The 19,564-nt window shown below is 42.7% G+C and overlaps 2 protein-coding genes across 4 annotated transcripts in view; both read right to left on the minus strand.

Annotated features, from left to right (window-relative positions):
- The window catches only part of rnf19b (ring finger protein 19B), a 26,143-nt gene extending 11,852 nt beyond the window's left edge, over positions 1 to 14,291 (minus strand). Inside the window, exons 1-2 of one of the 3 annotated variants that reach the window (XM_020618518.1) lie at positions 14,007 to 14,291; positions 1,665 to 2,884 (exon numbers count right to left, since the gene is read on the minus strand). In XM_020618518.1, the coding sequence (XP_020474174.1) occupies positions 1,665 to 2,308 (644 nt within the window). In that variant the 5' untranslated portion in view covers positions 2,309 to 2,884; positions 14,007 to 14,291. Of the gene's footprint in view, positions 1 to 1,664; positions 2,885 to 8,458; positions 8,613 to 13,564; positions 13,647 to 14,006 lie in introns of those variants that run through there. The other 2 variants (XM_020618520.1, XM_020618519.1) reach the window with 2 other exon arrangements.
- A 1,075-nt stretch (positions 14,292 to 15,366) lies between these two features.
- ak2 (adenylate kinase 2) overlaps positions 15,367 to 19,564 on the minus strand; it is a 10,953-nt gene continuing 6,755 nt past the window's right edge. Inside the window, 3 exon segments of the mRNA XM_020618522.1 lie at positions 15,367 to 15,567; positions 16,149 to 16,214; positions 19,369 to 19,564. Of these exon segments, the coding sequence (XP_020474178.1) occupies positions 16,207 to 16,214; positions 19,369 to 19,564 (204 nt within the window). The 3' untranslated portion in view covers positions 15,367 to 15,567; positions 16,149 to 16,206.

Below are 19,564 nucleotides of genomic sequence, written 5' to 3' on the forward strand. Positions count from 1 at the left end.
TTATTCTACTTCCTTCACAAATCAAAATCTTTATGCAGGGGCATGATGACACCGTCATGGGCAAACAGGAACAAATGGAAATGATACCACACATAGATGCTACGGCCTTCCCCTGAAACAACGCCGGTATTACTGTACAAAACCACAGCAGAAGAAAAACACTGAATAGCTGCATCGCTCCTTCCCACACACACACACACACACACACACACGCAGAAACACAAGCACGGTGAATCACTCCTGTTTTCTGTGATGGAAAAAAGACGCCTCTCATTTGTTCCAGAAACCTATCGAGAGCGGCTCTACCTCCAAACCCATCCTCCGACTGGCAACCACAGGGCCAACTCAGAACCCTCTAACCTGGTTACAGCCTCTCTCCTCCACTTCCACTTCCTCAGCCCGTCTTTCTCTAACAGTCAAATTCAACTTCCTCAGCCCGTCTTTCTCTAACAGCTCACAGTCGTTCCTGTTTTCTTTAACCCAGACAAAGAAATGCAATCATTTATGTGGATTTTAAGTCAATGCTGCTCATCTGAAATCCAGGCAATTACAGCAAAAACATGAGGAAGTAAAGTACAGCAACTGAGAGTGATTTGATACGTGAGAAAGGGAAGAAACAGGGAGAACGGGTGTAAAAAGAGAGAGAGAATAACTTTAACATACTACACTGATAATGGCGATAACAGTCCTCCTTTAATTAGCTATACAGACGGGATCAGCAAGGAGATTAAGGCTACAGTCTCCATGTAAAACTGTAGAAAAGGTTGTGAAAAATTAGCAGCCAACAAGCAGTTCAGTCAAAACCAGATGTTGCCGTGCTTACTACTCCCATTTCCATCTTAACTCAACCTAATTTTGTTTGTGTGTTCAGTCTCTGTAATAAACTGAAACAACAAGATATGACACAACTTCCGGCAAAGCTCCCTGCATTCACCCAAACATTTGTCACAGACACCGAAACGTCTCTCGCTGTGCTACATTTTTGCCTTTAGTCTCATGCAGAGTAGTTTCTGTTTCTAACAATTACTGTTTGCTTGTTTTTACTGCAAAGAACAAATTCCCTCAAGAGCACCAGAATCCATTTCAGTTTCAAGACAGACTATTATTACTGCTACTTTGTATTTGTTAGCATAACATAAGCTCTTCTAATCCCAACCCAATCCTAAAACTGTCCTTTTCCCTATGAGGACTGGCCAGAACGGCCTTACACAGTCCACTGAAGTAGTGTTGACACAATAAGTCGATTAATCAACTTGTCAACTTTGATTAACAATTCATTACGCCTATGTCATTTGTCAAGTACAAATGATAAATATTCTGGTGCTGGTAAAATTTTGTTGCTTTTTCTTACTAGGTTGCTCAAAACTAGCAATTTGAACATGTCATCTTGGGTTGTCAGAGCCTGTGACAGGCATTTCTCACAATGTGCTTACATCTGTATCAACTACAAAATGATTAATACATCAGTCACAAAAATTATCATGTGTTCAAACATGACTGCTCTTTGCTGTAGGGTAAATACCTGATCAGATAAATGCACCTGATAATAACACAGAAACAGGAAAATGGCAACAATAAACACAACTGAAACAGGCACCGATGAGCCAGGTGTGGATCAGATCCCAGACCAGTACCTTAAGTAAAGACAAGTGACTTGTTCTTACCCACAGTCAGGCGCCGGGCACCATCGGCAGTCTGGGTCAGAGGCGAGGCACCTCCGCAGCAGGAACTCCTCGTATTTCTCCAGCAGGGCCGCATCATCCAAGATGTCCGCCACCTGCCGCGGGTCCAGTCTCTCAGCGCACTCGGGGCAGCTGAGCTGGACTCGGCTCTCTGTGATTTCAATACGGAGGTACTGGCGCAGGCAGCAGAGGCAGGAGGGGTTCAGCAGCTCAGGAAGCTGGTCGGCAGGCTGGCGCACCAGGCACAGGGGGCACTCCAGGAAGTTGGACTCCCCAGAGGAAGGGGCTCCACCCAGGGATGTCTGACTGGAGGAGAGTGGCTTCGATAGGGTGGTGGGAGCAGCATCCTGGGGGGCTGTGGTTGTTGTGGGTGTAGCAGAGGCTGCGGTGGGAGCTGAGCTCAAGGCAGAAGAGAGAAGCTGTTGTGTGTTTTGATGTTGGTGTTGATGGGATAAAGGGGTGGCCGCTCCGCCTTTAGGGGCCCTGCTGCTCCGAGAGCCCCGTTTGCTGCGGAAAAGGCTGTGGAAGGAGATGCGGCCCTGGCGCTTGCCTGCGGCGCGGCACTTGGGGTTGGGGACACCGCTCACTGAAGAATGAGGTGACTCTGAGTCCTTTTCAGATCCCATTTTACCCGAAGAGACACACAGGGCAATTACTGTCCCCTGATATCACAGAAGGCTAGTGAGTGACACAAACACACACTCTCTTACACACAAGGGTGGATTTGTCCTCCTGTGAAAGCCAAACTGGAAAGCAAACCCTGCTCTTCTCTTTATAAGAAGCAAAGCGTTATCAGGAAAAGACAGAGTGAGATAACACAGAGGCAAAAACAGAAAATGAAAGAGATTGTGCAATGTCAAAGAGAAAAAAAATCCCCTTCAGCTCCCAGAGATCCTCTCAAACTTGACAGTCAATAGGTTCAAAAAGAAGCAAAAGTACCAGGTCTTTCGTCTTCTAGATATCGAGGTCAAACGTCACTGTGATTCTCAAAAAAAAGGCTTAATGCCTGTTTCGGTGAATGACTCATTGAAACCAGGGAGGGTAAAAACCAGTAACAGAAGAATCCACAGAGCAGAGGTCAGCCTGAATGTTGTAATAATTCCTCAGTTTGGATTTAATTCTCTTCAGCTGTATTCGGAGGCTCTCCTCTGCTCGTCCTCCTCTCGTTCTTGTTGAACGCCGGCTTCTCTGAACACTCTTTTCTGTCAGGAAGAGGAGAGCAGGAAGTTAGTACAAAGAGCATGCTCAGTATGACACACACCTCCCTTCCTCCCTCTGTTCTGTCTGCCTCTCTCTGCCTCTGCTTTGCTGTTGCTGGACTCCGATTCGATCCTTAACGCTTGTGACCCTGAGCTGATCGTCTATCTGTGCTAATTACATCTAAATACACAGACACACACATTAATGCAACAAATATTACACCATACATGTGTGGGTCAAGTACTGATAACCACAAGGTTAAATAGAATAAAACTGCATTAAGAGACACATTAAATCATCGATTAAATACGTGACATCAACCAGTCTGACCAATCGTGTATTCATGTGAAACCAGTCTCTATCTCTTTGCATCACGCTGAGCACCGCAAGCTCTTCCTCCACCTCACACTGCGCTGCTAGTGCCGTTACCATGGTGACACTCACCATGAGCAAGGCAAACAGCGACCCACTCTGCGACTCCTGTACTCACACACTCACACACACAGAGTTGAGTTGGTAAATGAATACATACTGATGTAACTATGCAGCCGAAAAATGCACAAACACACAGTTGAGCACAGATCAGTAAACACACACTGACACATATGTAAATATGCACTTCCAAAATGGACACACACACACACACACACAGGAAAACAATCTAAAAACTATTCAGTAATAAACAATTTTAGATGCAAAAACACAAAGAATCAAACTGACGTGAAAACACACACTTATGCAAAAAGACGCTCAAACCTGAGTGAACACACACATCAACTAAAAATCTTAATCACACAGACACACACACACACACACACACCCAAGAACATTCACTCATGCACTGCACTAATACTGAGGTATTTTGAGTATTTTCTTATTCTGCTACTTCATATTTTAATTGCACTACATTTCAGAGACAACTGTTGTACTTTTTACTGCACTACAGGTGTTTGATAACTTTAGTTCCTTTACAAATTACAGTATAATTGAGCCTGGTAGGAATTTTACAAGCCACCCAGCAGTGTGTAAAGTAATTTAAATTAAAAGTATATTGGTACTTAACAATAGCACAAGCACACTCAACAAGCTCACACTAGTCCTTACACTATAGGCGTTACACTGTTGGATGCAAAAACACACACAATAAAAACAAAAATAAAAGCACATCTCTGAATGAACACACAATAATACACACTATAAAAATGGATGCAAGCAAACACGCACACACACAAGCAGACAGTACAAACATGTGTACAGTCATAAACAGGTACATATTCCTATACACACACACACATTTCCCAATCATGAAATACACACAATAAACATAAAAACACTAACACACTGACTGAAAATCACCACCCACACACACACACTCCACATATATGCACACACATAACAAAAGTGAAAAGTGATAATTACCTACGCACAAGCACACACACACAGCTGAGATTAAACTGGTACATGAATACACACTGATACTGATGCACAAACACACACTATCAAACTGACATGCACACACTCCCACACAGAAACATTCAAACCTGTAAAAAAAAAAAAAAAATACACATGCTGAATATCGCCACACACACACACACTCCATGTGCACAAACACATCTTTGAGCTCACACACAGGCACATAGGTGAAAGTGATAATTATGTACGCACAACCGCACACGTACGCATGATAATCACAGCCTGTGTCCTCCATACAATTACAGGCTGTGGGAGCTGTGTTAAGGAGTGCGACTAGAAGACACTCGAAGCTGCCGGTGTTATTTAGCTGCACGTTGCGTTTTGATTCTACACGTATTTCTGTTGTGCGTGAATCTGTCACGTTTAAGACAATGCATCATCATCATCATCCTCATCAAGCTACAACAAGGTGTGGTTTCAAAGGCTGCGTTCACATCACAGCTGAAGTGGCTCCAAATCCAATTCTGGCCTGATCATTTCAGAGAAGTGTGAACAAACCAAACCAGATGTTCTCATATCATGGTAAGCAGTAGGTGGACTGCACGCACATGGCACTTCTCTGCCCAACCTGGACAAAGTAGTAGGTGGACTGCACACACGGCACTTCTCTGCCCAACCTGGACAAAGCGCTTTACAGATTCACCCATTCACACACATGCACACACACCGATGGCGGCAGAGCTGCCATGTAACAAACTGGACGGGCCACTGGGGAGAACAGGAATCGAACCACCAACCCGGTGATCAGGGCTCAACTTTAGATATTCATCAGATCTGGGCCACTTCCATATGTGCTCCTAGATCTGACCTCTGCCTATGCAGGCACTGTCAGGTCAGATCATGTGCTTTTTTAACACCCTCCTTCCTCTGCACATACGACCTGTCATCTTCATCCAGTGTCGGCCCCTCACGAACCAGTAACAATAAACATGGAGGAGAGCAACAACAGTGACGGGGTCAGTAGGAACTCTGTTGTTCACAGAAAAAAAATTCAAAAAGGACCTGATTTGGCAAAAAGGTGGTGCAGAGCATAAAGGCCACTGACGTGACTGTAGCCAGTGTTGTCACAGAGCAGGAACCTAAACAGTGGTGGAAATGTCTTGTGACATTATAGATGATAGAATCAATACTAAACTGATTTAAAACACTCTGAGGCACAGACACAGTCCCACAGCATTGCAGATGTTTTCTGGTTTTCCCCCTCTGACCAGCAAATAACTGACTGGCTTAGTGTTTGCCAATCTGATTACTATGCCCACCAGTCTAAAGGCCACACACACACACACACACACAGGGTAGAGCTGACCCAGGAAATGTCAGACCATTCATGAGACAGTAACCTGTTTGTGTGGGGAGTGTAAGGGGAGGATTTACATGACTGACAGATCAGATGACCAGTCACCGAGCAGCAGGCTGACAGAGGGGCGGGGTCAGTCGACTGTTATCATTACCAGGCTAAAAGGAAACAGGCAACACAAAGCTGATTATAGGGGTTTTTGGGATATTTTAAAAGCTTTTCAGAAAGAATAATGTTTTGTCCTTTGCTATTTTGTTGATGTCATCAGAATAATGTGAAAGACAAATAATCACATTAAACAAATCTGACAAACATTATTATTAGGCCTTATTATTATTATTATTGTTGTGCTTGTTTGTTTTTATTTTTAGGCCTCGTTTCTAAAGGGAGAGAGAGACAGAACAAACATTATATACTTCCATGTGACATTTAGGTCCAACTAGAGCGTCCAGATTGTCATCTTCCCTAATTAAAGCACATAATCCAGGTGTAGATCCACCCAAGATGCACGCATACACTGGAAGATATGGACGGCCTACAGTACTGTGCCAACACACCGCAGGCTGCAGGAAGAGGAAGGAAAGACACTTCTGATCTGTCAGACAGCAATAAAACAGGAGGAGGATTTTAGAGGAAATGGCAGCACCTTTAGTTTGTGCACACACCTACATACTTCACAAAACATACAGTGGTTAACATGGCAGCACAGAGTATAGAAAGTGTGCAGTATATTTAATCTCCCTCCACACACACAAACACAGATGACTTCTTTTATATACAAGTTAAAGAAAAATCCTAAATAAATGAGTGAAATTTTTTTTTAAAGTTACATTTATAAGGCACATTTTGTCATTTTACTTCAATAAAGGTATAAATCCATACATCTTTGCTTACAAATGTAAAACTGTAAAGTGGAATTGATGAAATAAATGGAATTAAATTCAGTTCACAAAATGTGGAGTTACAACCATGTATATTTCTCAAAGTGTTTACCTGGTGCAAAATGTGCACCAACGGCTGAATAACGATGCTGCTGCTCTAAGAGATAACACAAACAAATAAATCTTTTGAGAGCGTGCAATAGTGAGCGTGCATCTTTGTGTGTGTGTGTGCGCCCATGAGGGCGCACGCTGAGGTCATGCCTTTGTTTGGCAGATGGGTCTGAACAGCCTGAGAGCTTCACAATCTGGATGCGATTTCATATCAACACGCTCACACACACTTTGTTCCACACTTGTCCTCCTACTCTACTGCTGCTCAGTTCACTCACTCACACACACACACACACACACACACACACCTCACTGCACTGGTGAAGCATTTCTCCTATCATTTCACCGGTTGTTTCAGCAGCTCCTTTGGTCTTTGCTCTCCACACTCTCAGCCTGTTCTTTCACTATGTTTTCTGCATTAAAGTTTCAGAAACACGTGCCGCTGGGTTTCACATGCACCAGCGCAGCATCTTCACAGGCTGGGCTCCGTTTGTCACGGTGCAGTAAAAAGCCACGAACCCGTCACTGTGCTCTCCAGAGTCGGCTGGTCTTCTCTTTCTGGACGCCATTTGAGTCATTGATATATTTTTATTTATAAAGCTATTTTAGATCAACCGCCATCACACATTTGTAAACTTATTTCAAGGAGCTCATTTTCCAGTCACAGTCTAAGGTCTGAACATAGCTGTTTGTTCCAAGTGTTCAGAGGGAGACACGTCTTCTGCTCCCGCCACCTGAACAGGCTGCAGAGGGAATGAACAGAATTTAAACTGCTTGTTTTTTTTTATTCTTGACACTGCTACTGTGTTATAGTTTCCTGTGTTCTTAGCTTTTACAGTATGTTGTCGCCTGTTCTAGTGTTGTATGTTTCTTTTTGTCTTGAGGTTGTGACGCTGCAGTCTTGACGGGGCTTCCTTCTAAAATAGCTAACCTCTAACTTACCGTTCCATTATTGTCACTACTTTTCAGACTGTAAAAAAAGCTAAATCAAAAGTGTGTTGTATTCATTTAATCCAACACACTGATGTAACATTATGCAACAAACTCTGCAGCCTCTATAGGGCGCTGCTGGGGCTTTAAATGTTCTCTTTTTGGGCTGCTCTAACCGTAGCCGTCAGTGTTTCAGGGCTCCTGTAATGAAACCTTACAGTTCAATCTCACACTTATAATGAGTTTCCTGAGTCAGAGAGTGAGAGAGAGGTGTGTTCCGTGGGTAATCTGGACTCAGCACTTCTCAGACAGGCTGTTGTGTTTCAGATGGTCAGTCTATGCCTCAGCACTCTGGCGTCATCCAGGCTCTGCCCTGCAGTGCACGGCCAACCTACAGTACTCACACTGACCGGCAGCACACACTCTGTACATCCATCTTACAGGTACACACACAGACATAGGCCTACCTGTACATACAGACAGTATGGGTAGTGCTAAAATGATGCATCAGTGAATCAGTTACTTTTTATTCCAGCTTCTCAAATGTGAAGATTTGCTGTTTTTTGTTTTTATCACTGTAAATTGAATATCTGTGTTTTTGGGGCTCTGGGAACTTGTGATAGACATTTTTCACTATTTTAGCCTAAACACATCCTTATCCTTTTTATTATGCTCCTTATCAATTCATCTTAAAATCTGTGAAAATAATTGCTAAGTGCAAGCTTTAACAAACACATTAACATACAGATCAATTAAACTAAATACTTATAAATGTATTTCTGAAGCAGGATCTTGTTTACACAAAACACTGAGGATAATAAGACAATGTAAGATATTATGTCTAAATGAGCAAATTAGAGAAACTGCCAAGTAAAACAACTTACCCTTGAAAGAAAAGCGAAGGCTTTGAAACATAGACGTCATTTATCCTGATTAAGTAAGATAAATAAATGTTCACTGAACTGATCAGGTAGCGTGGGCTCCACTGGCAGGTCATTCCACATTAGGGTCCATAATGAGGAATGATTGGCCATAAACACGCACACACAGAGAAACCCACACGGGCCTCAGAGTAATCAGATGTGTGCTACAGGTGTGCAGCTGCTAGCGCTGATTGCTGTTATGCAACACGATGACTCACTGCCAGCTCCGACACGTTTGCACAGGATCCACACTACAGTGCACATGCATGTGCACAGAGGTGAGCTACACAGCTGGAGCATCCACACATGTACAGACATGGCCACCCGAACACTTCGCACACGAGTTTAGAAACTCAGGTTCAGACACAGTCATAGTAAAGATGATGTGGCTTGTTTGACAATAACAGTTCCACCCGTTTGTCTCCTGAAATGTCTAATATTTCAATATTACCACCGGGTTTAGGTGGTAATTTCACAGTCAGTGAAAATAAAAATCAAAGCTGAACCCCTGGGTTCTTGATGTCATGTCAGGTATTTATACCCAGGTGAAAAAGTATATAATACTCAATTTCAAATAAAGGGCCTTGGTTAAAAAAATCCACTTACATAAAATGACATAATTAGTAATCAGAAAAATGTATGCATTTATTTTTGTTGAGAGAACAATAGAAACACAAGCTTATGAGGAAGATCATGAGATCAAAAGCTCCCGAACAGCTACTAACTGTATTAACACGTAAGAAGCATTTTAATGATGTAAATGAAAATGATGCAGTTAACTATAGATGTTTTAGGCTGTTAGTTTAATATAAAAAATGTACAGGGTCGCATGATTTTAATATAACATCTGGAAAGTAACTACAGCTTTGCCCAGTGTCGGCTGGGATTGGCTCCAGCCCCCGCGACCCCATTCAGGAATAAGCGGTATAGATAATGGATGGACAGAAGCACCTATAGCTCTTAAATAAAAGTATCATAACTAATTAAACTACATTTCTTTATTGAAATGTTGTGAACCATATGAGTAAAGTGCTTAATTTAGAAATATTCAAGTAAAGTAGCAGAAGGTCCGTACGGTACTAATTACTTTATTACTTTCCACCACAGTCAGTAACACTGCAGAAGAATCCTACCATGGTGGCGAAATATGTTTTTCCCCTTTCTGTATTTCAGCCAGACCCATTATTTATTAAATGTCCCGAAGCTCTTTCCTAAGAACTTTGTATGTTTATTGCCTTTGCAGATTCCCAGGAAAATCGTCAGGCTGCTCTGAACTCTGCTGTTTCTGCTGCTGCATGCTCGGGTGTTAATGAAGCTGCTGTGTCACTCAGTCTGGATAAAATCATCATTTTAACCAGTGTGCAGCTTCACCCACATATAGGGTAAACAGAGCATATAGAACAGGCGCTAATAATGTATAAGAACAGCTTTAACATGGCTGCATCATGTCCAACCAAGAACAGAAAATACATGCCCCAACAAACCAGTTTATCAACCTGTATTTGTTGCAAAATACTATATACACAACCAAACTGCCATACATACTGCAACAAAACAAAGCCACACAAATCAAAACCCAGGAACATTATTCCTTCTAATGTCTCACTAAGCAGACAAAACTGATTATCCTGTTGTTGCTCTCAGCGTTCAGAAGCATCTTATCACTCTGGATAAACGCATCAGCTAAAAGCCTGCTCTCTAAACTGACCGGCGACATTGTTTAAACATGAACAGATCCACAGAGAGCTGAGCTCCAGCAGACACGGTGATCTGTTTGTTAGCCTGTTTGTGGTGACCGGGACTAAAACCCCGCTAATCTGAGAGCTGCGGCTGACAGCCTCCGGCCAGAACAGGTGGTCCCCTACTCAACCAGCAGCTAATGATGCATTATGTGTATGTGTGGGGGTGGTGTTTGGAGCAGGAGAACTAATGGGAGTCAATCAACTAATAAAGACTGAGCAAAACAAGGCACACACTGTGCTTGATATGCAAAAAAATAACGTGATTATTTCCATTTGCCAAGCTGTTTTCTTAGGGCAGATGTTTGTTACCATGGTGTAAAAAAACACCATATTACAAGTAAATTACAGCTTAGACATGACTGATATGCTAAGCATCAAAGCCACTAAGAGGACACTAGCATAGCATTTAGCTATATCTTGAAAAAGGCATTTCTATTCGGAGTGGGTGAGGATCTTGGAGGGAAACCTACTGACCTGTTATTATGGGGATTTTATGTTTCAGAAGCACTTTCCCAGAGGCACTAAAATATATTGTTAGGCATCGTCCCAGCCCCGAGGCAGTTCCAGTTTTAATGGGACTAGTAGATCACCGGCACAGACTGCACATCCATATTATTAGTGGCTAAATGTGAGGTCAAATAAAACATCATGACTTGAGGATTTCTGCATCTTTGTGAAAACATTGAGTTCTGATGGAAGAAAGGCTCCTTCAGTGAGCAGACGGACTGGCTGAGTCACATATATGAGATATTACAACTGATTAACTGGGTCATAATGACACATTAGAGCTGAAAGAACCAACCTCACGCTTCAAGGTTGATCCAGGGTGTTCTGGCGTTTTTATTATCATTACTATTTCTCTCCAGCCTCCTTCCACACAAGTGCTCTAATCACAACACCACACAAATCAGGGATCTTTTTTTAAAATAACGATCCAGAAGGCCACAACCTCTTTCAATAATTCCACAGATGTGAACAAATTCAAACCTTCACATCTGAAATGTTTTTAAAAAAATGAAACATCCCAGGTGTTTGTCCAACCAGGAAACTTTTTTAACACCTGCCCCTTCTCTTCCTTTGTTATTCTTATAAAACAGAAACAAAAAGGCGTAATGCCAAAGAACATGACATGCACTTCCTGTCCCAAGCTTTTATTTTGGAAAATGATGCTGCCTCATCCAGTTCTTCCAAGCTCCACCACTTTTTACCAGCCCTGAATTGAAACTGAATTGAACTGAAATGAATACCACACTGATGTTTTTGTGTTAGCCAATGCAGCTAGCAGCTTAGCTTAGCATAAAGACTGGAAACAGAGGCAAACAGAGCGAACCAGCCCTTTTCAAAAGCAACCAAATCCACCTGCGAGAACATCTAAAGCTGAAGAGTGCATTTCATTGTGTGTGTTTTATCCATACAAAGCTATAAGTGTAAAAACAGTCTGATGTTAAATTAAGCTCTTCCATATAGACACTTTGGTAATATTTAATGATATTTAGTTTTAGCATAAGAAGTTTTTCATCAGTGTCTTTGCTGAATAAGAATTTGAATCATGTTTTGTCAAGATGGTGCAGGACGTTGAATAACTTTAAAGCCTCCTTTCTTAAAATAAACTGGGTCAAAATGGCACAAGTCAATCAATAAATGATCCTCGTTTGTCTCATTATGAAAAGAAAGAAAAGTCACATCAACCACACCTGTTGGAAAACATACGCCTGTCATCAAAAAAACATGATGATGATGATGATGATAAGATCTTCACACATTGCTGTCTCTCATAATCTGAAAGTCAGAGTGGGCTGTCATGAGCCCACAGACATTTAAGAAATGAATGTTTTACTTTCACTAGTGGCTTCTATCGATGAGAAAATCAGCACTTCCGAGAGACTACCACGTTAAGTCAAACTGTCACACAGAACATAAAGTACTTCTTGTTGCCTGTCAATACTTCACAGTATTCAGGGAAGTGTTGCTAAGAGACATCACGTCCTGTCCCATTGTCACTGGGTTCATCAGACAATGTGGAAAATCTTAGTTCATGCACCTTTAAACGTTATGCTGTATTCTTAAGGGATAAATGCAGTGGAAGGCAGATGGGTAGATAAATGGAGAGTTCTCTCTGTCTCCCAATGACTCTCATCAACACCTCTCTCCCACACATGCCCAGACAGACACTGACAGTGCGTAGCCAGTAGTGCAGAGCGATGCGCTGGGAGGTGGAGGTAGAGAGAATCAGGCTGAGAGTGTCTATAATTAGAGGGGTGTTCAAGAGCCATACTGCTGAGTTGTTGAATGTTTAATGTCAGGTCTGCAGGCGCTACAGTTGCAAAGAGCAAACCTCTGAGACCCCTTTACACCACCTGTTAACACACAAACACACACAAACTCAGGTGGGAACAGAGACAGACGAGGTGAGCAGCAGCAGCAGCAAACTGGATGAGCACATTCAGGTTTCAGAGAGGAAACAGCAGCAGGCACAATGCATGTGACAACAGAGGCTATTGTCTGTAACCTGAGCCACGTAATGACACAAGAATCCAGATCTCTTCTGAATGAGGTAATGGTCAAACACATCCAACCAGCTCCTGCTCCAACACAGACAGAGCACAAAACTCAGACTGCTCCACCTCACCTCATGTAATCTGGTGGGGGTCTGTTTTTGATTAAAATATAACAATTAACTCATAAGGAAGACCATATGTGTAGGGTTTGCTACACATAATAGATAAAAGGCTCATTATGCCCACTCCCATCTATTTGGTCCAAGTTAAAACAAAAGTTGACACCATTTCCTGTTCTGCCTTAGAAATGACCCCGAGGAGGAAAAGTTACACATCTGTTAAGTAAAATCTTCAGACCTTCCCACGTCATTCACTCAGTCCTACATGGTCATTGAAGAGCTTTTCACTAATACTTTAAACATTGTTTTTCCTCAGAAATTCTGAGTGGCTACACCTGCACAAAGAATGGCCCATTATGGTCTTATCAGCCACCACAATCATCACAGCTGATAACACCAAGATGTCAGACAACACATTAAAACACCTTAACAGGTACTCATTAACCTGCAAACACACCAGTTGTTAGTTTAAATAGTAGTTTTCACCCAGGATGTTACAAATATTACAAGTACTTTACAGTCCCAATATCTACACAACACCTTCATTGTGAATGCCGTTGCGAAAACATTCAGCTGCTGGAAATCGTCACCACAGCTTTTCCACCCTTTTATAAATGTGGCATCAACCAAAGGTAAATGGAAATAGTCATATACTATTCCTAGCGGGGCTCGGTGCCTTTATAACGACTCCTCTTCGGTACATTTTACCTCCAGAGCTCTGCTACCAGTCGTCTTTCACATTACAAGGTGTTTTCCAGGAGAACCCACCGTGCCCTCTGGCCAAACAGTGAGCGGGGAGTGGCAACAGACAGGAATGTGTTTAAAGGGGAAACCCATGGCAGGGTTTTAACTCTCGGACATCCTGGAATCACTGCTGGCACATTCCGCTTATTATCGGATTATTTTCAGATATGATCTCTATCCTCCCTGTAACTGCCTCCTAGCCTATATGTTTGAGATGTCTGGCTCACCTTCCTTCCTGCCTGTGAATAACAGGCTGTTATTATAGGGGTTGTGGTGACCAACAGCCCCCTTAGACGATCGTGTTTCTTTATATCCAGGTAATTCAAACGCGGACAAGAGCCTACAACACTATGACATCCCTGACAAACAGGCTGTACGGCGGAGGGTTTCACCACCGGGCACTTACCCCGCTCAGGACCGGACTTCTTGGACAGGAAAGGCTGGGGTGCGTTGCATCGGCCACCTCGGCTCCTACGGTGACGGCCTCACGGCGGTGCCTCGCTCTGACCTCGAAGCAGTGGGTCTGAACAGTCCTCCGTCAGGGTACGCGCCTCTCTCCACTCGGGGTCTGGACTCCTGGCAGGTGACAGCGGATACTGGTTTTCCTGCGCCCAGGAGCGCAGCGTTTAAACTCTGAGTGCTCGCCAAAGCTCGCTCCGCGCGCTCTCTCTCTCTCTCTCTGGTTATCGCCCCACCGTTTCTGACGTAATGGAGGAAAGCCCCTGGCGGTGACGTCACGCCGTAGACTATACAGAAACCTCGCCCAGTTGCGTCCCCTCCCCTCCGTACGCTGCGCTAACTTACTGTAAAGTGTGCAGGAAACAGACAAAAAAGGAGTGGTGCATATCTTACCAAGGCCCCACAGAAGAGGGGTCCAGGCCTGGACCCAAGCCCTCGTTGTCACTGCAAGTGCTAAACACAGGAAACGCAACATCTGACACACAGTTTTATTTAATGTAAACCTACTCAAATGAGACCTGGCACTATGATGTTGGATCCATCATTTTATTTTTCATGTAACTGTCCAAAGACCTGGACTCTGGATTAAAGCTAATGTTGTCAGTCGGACTAAGACACACTGTCAGTTTTGATGCAACAGCAGCAGGAGGAGGATTTTTCCCTCCATGTGAGAAGGATCACACAGTGCAGACGCCCAGAACCCAGATCAGGTCACAGAAGCATATCTGCCTTGTTTGTTTTCCACTCTGAGGCCAAAATGAGCCAATCTTAGAGGCGTGAATCAGTTATATTTATTCTGCAGTTTGTTTTTTTACTAAATTTCATTGGCCCAACGTTATGCGTCTCCCTCCAAACATAAAGACCATAAATGTATTTGGATTTCAGTGAGAAAACGGTAGCAGTCACTGTGTAGCTGGACAGTATCAGGTGCATCTATTTTTCATTCACAAATACAGCTAATTTGTTAAACCTCGACTTTGAGAACAACAAACTGACAGGAACGAGCTGTGAGACACATTTTTCTCTGTTGTGATCATTTCCAGCACTTTGATGCATCTAAAAATGTTCAGCTTAGCATTTGCTTGTGTGCATTCGATAACAAAATCATTTCAACAATTTTATTAAGGCTTCTTGATACACTTGTAAAAATAAAAACACCGGGTACTTTTGCTTTTTTTTAAAAATACAACAAAAACATCAATTCTTAGTTTTATTTTCCATCTGAACTGTTTTGGGCAGAACTGAATTTAGTGTATGTATACATTAAAAAAAAAAATCAAATTAGCAAACCTTTCATTTTTACCTTCTTTTTAAATGCCATTTGTGTTTTTACATTGCCCTGAGCTTCTCTGACGCGCGTCTTGATGCCTCTGTGTGCCCTACAAACTCAGCCACATAACTGGTTTGTTTTGGGGCTGCTGTGTCTGAAACTGTCCATGCAGTGTGTACACACACCACTCAGCAGCTTCACTACAAGTTGGAGACCAACCAGCCGACCTCCAGGTTTTCTGTGACAGTTAGAGGTAAACAACAGTTTAACGGAAAATGCGGCATGTGAAATGTTTAAATTAATCCAGTCTTGTGTATGTAAAGAACACTATTGAAAGGCGACAGAAGTGAACCTTCTTTACCATGTTATCCGTCCTTGTGTCCTCTTTGGACAAAAACAAAAATCCCACGTGAAGTGTTAGTAATTCCTCTTTGCTCTTCCTTCCTCTGAGCTCCAAACTATCACTTTAGTATCATCTACTGTATTGTGCACTGAGACACTGTCATGCAACTAGCTAACAGAAGGTGAACTCTCTAATATTTATCTACAACTACCAATATAAACTTGTGGATTTTAGAGAAGAATCAGGTAGAAAACAAAACAAAATGTGACAACTGTAGAAAAGCAAGACGTTTATTAGAGGGGAAATGTGAGGAATATGACAATAGGATGGCTCTGCTCTTGTAACAATCTACTGGGAGTAGAAATATGCTGAGAACAAGAACCTAGCGACACTGCAAAGTTAACCTTAACTTATGAAGTGTAAGGAGTCTCCCTGCTGTCTGACCCCTGCCCCCACCCGTCCATGTGTGCACCCACCACAGCTCTCTTGCCAGCTCCAATCCTTCGCCTGGGTGGGAATGGAGCAGCTCGGGGTTCAACCAGCTGGAAGACAAGGAAGAGAGAGAGGGGGAGAAAAGTTTGGGGTGAATTAATGGGGAAAAAAAAAAAAAAAAAAAAAAGAGCCCTGATTCATACTTTTATTCATACTATTTTGGTCATTTAAATGGCAGAACTGTCAAGAGTGACCGACAAAAAAAATTACTCATGTAATTAGGTTGTCAGCCTTTACTTTAAACTGCACATTTAAAAGTCACATTCCTTTAGGTCAAACAAAACAAACAGCAATATTTTCTGTCAGGTTTAACCTCTATATACACATTTATACATTCACAGCTTGAACAAAGTGACAACAAGAAGCTGAGGACAGTCTGGAATACTGGGGGAACTTTAGCATGACAGTCTCGTGGTGCTGAATAAATGACTAAAATCTGCCTTCAGGAATGTACAGTCATCTGCTATTGTTTTTCATCACAACATCCCCGAGAGAAAAGAAACACATCAGTATTCAAGGGAAGGTGCGGGTAGCACAGTCAGTCTGCATGCAGGGTGTTTCCAGTGAACACAAACACCAGGCGAGTACAGAGCAGGGTCAAGGAGGAGCAGACCAGCCAAGGGTGAGTCCCCAAACCTGACATCCCAGGAAGATCCAATGTCAATAACTCAGCTGATAATTAAGGATCCAACTCCCATTGTGTTGGAAAACATCAAACAAACTGTCTGGAACAAAAACACATAGCGAGCAGCTGCTATAAGTGCCTGCCACCGGTACAGAAAGGAGGTGAAACTGACATTTGGGAGCAGCAGAAACAAAAGCCTGAACTCAAAACATATCACAGAATTGTTTTTTTTCTGACTAGCGTCTTTTTGATCCAGTTTACTCAATGGATATACAGTACATTTAAATGTCATTTGTCTGATTTGATGCTGAGGATAAATAACCCTCAATTTCCAAATAAATACACTTCACACCAAGTATGGGAGACTTGTTTCTATGTCTAAATTATTGTCAGCCTAGTGTGTTAAGACACCACTGCTCAGCAATTTAAACCCACAATAACTGACTTTTTGGCCATGTGGAGACAGTAGAATCAAACTGGACACAGCACTGATATCATCAACCTTTAAACTGATAAGGTGACAGATGTTTATTTACACACCCAGCTGTTACGCAGCAACCTCATCATTCATTTAGAGTTGTGTTTCAGGCCACCTGGTAAATGCCAAGTTCAATATTCATCTTTTAGGTCTGCATTTGCTCTCTACCAGCTCCCAAGGGAAATTCCTGGCTGTTTAGCCACTAAATGTTCCACTGTGCTCACCAGCTAGTTTACTGACAACCACCGCCGCTGGAGCTGCTTTAAAGTCCAGTCTTCATCTCTTCCCATTCCTCCACAGTTTGGTTTCTCTCATATTCAGCAAACTAAAACCAGCTCACACTACAGTCTGAACCAGAGGAGGTGTCCGTACCTGTTTTCATATCCATTTGGTGTGATTTAATAACCTGCACTCCTGCCGACACATTCTGACACGTAAACTGATCAGTGGAATCCAGTTTTTTAGAAACTGTTTGGTCTTATTCAATTCCACAAAAGACAGGACATCACACGCACTGTCTGCAGAAATATTACAGCGGCATGTTGCAACCAAACCTCTGTAAACCCTACAGAACCAGTGATGGTGTTGAGCCTAGCTGAAATGAGGAGTGACGCACAATGATTAATCACTTCTGTGGTGAGCCAGAGGTCTGACACTGAAGCACCAGCAGCACCGAAACATGCTGCTCTGAAGGAAAACTAAGTTTTGAATGAGCAGCACAAAGCTGGTCTCCTCTACTGGCTGACTTATACAGACCTTCTCAAAGTCTGACACTGTGCGAGACTCAGTTATATTTTAACAAATTACACCATTAAAATCATACCAAATTATACCATTAGCAGTTGTTTGTAGTGTACCCACAGATGTACTGGCAACCATCACTGGATTACTTTCTTACTCAAGAAAACATAAAAACATCCCAACTCTTAGCCAAGGTCTGGAGTCACACACAGTGCCCGTTTTTCTATGACTCCCACCAGGATTTATGGAACTTTAATCATACTGGGCATCAAAAATAATGATGTCTTTGGAAATACTGAATCTAAAAATATGGATTCCAAGTGTGTTCAGAATTCATTGACTGACTTCAACTCAGAGTACAAAAACAAGTTACAGTAATCCAGTACTAGTGGTTTTAAAGTACCTTAAATACGACATCCAAACTACCACAACTAACTTCCTGTCATTTTAAAAACATACCCAGTCTCCGTCTCCACACCCCCACGGGGAGACGTATCACAGTTTAAAGATCTCGGATTTAAACCACGATTAAAACTGTGAGAGCACCTCCTCTCTCTCTCCCCATGTTTCCTCCTCTGCATCTTCACAATGTACTGTCAGATAAAGGCAAAAGCCCAAAATTATAAAGTCATTACACATCTTTGTTTCCTAAACTTTCAGCAATAATACCACGGATCATTTTTATGACACCTCATGAAAAACCAATAGCTCTGGCGTTCTCTCAGAGCTACAAATTTAAACCCATGTGAGGATGACAAAGGCGACTGAAAATCACTGGCACGTTGGACAAGGCGTGTCTGATGCTCCCAATGTGTTTCCACTTTAGGAAAGTGAAGGAGGAAGAAAAACAGGAGATCTACAGTAGGTGCATGAGAATCAGAGACCAAGAAAGAGAACCATCATCGATTACACGAGGGCAAACCTGGGCCATGAAGGCAAACAATATGCAACGAGCATCAGTATCTTCAGACACCTTGTGGTGAAAAGCATCTCTTGGCCACTGTTGCTCTGCTAAATGTCAGAACCCTAAATTTCATTTCTCTACAGAAAGGCAGAAGCAGCAGCGTGGTGCTCGGCGCCAGTGTTTGTTTTGTTGGTACTGATCAGTTCTTTGGAGCCTTGTTGACTGTGTGATGAAGAGCAACAAAAATACAACTTTAAATCCTTTCTGTTTCTACAACAGGGATCACGCTGCTCGAACACTGAATTTCTTGAATTCCCGAGTCTCCATATTCACAAAGTTACACGTTGTTGCCACTGGGACACTTGATCAACTCTTGTGTAACCTCCACCACTGCAAGGGACAACAACCCATAAGGGAAGGAAGAAAAAAATTAAATGAAGAACACTTGGTCTTTACAGGCGGTGGCTCGGGCGGGGATTTCTGTGGCAGCGGTGAAAGCAGCTACGATGGAGGCGAAGACGACATCTGGGCTCCGAGAGGCATCGACGGCCGTGTGCAGACCCCTGGCGCTGTAGTACTGCACCAGAGGGACAGTCTGCCGGTGGTAGGCATCCAGGCGGGAGAGCAGTGTCTTCTCGTTGTCATCACTGCG

This window comes from Monopterus albus, unplaced genomic scaffold (genome assembly GCF_001952655.1).
Source record: "Monopterus albus unplaced genomic scaffold, M_albus_1.0 scaffold206.1, whole genome shotgun sequence".
NCBI classification, from domain to species: Eukaryota; Metazoa; Chordata; class Actinopteri; order Synbranchiformes; family Synbranchidae; genus Monopterus; species Monopterus albus.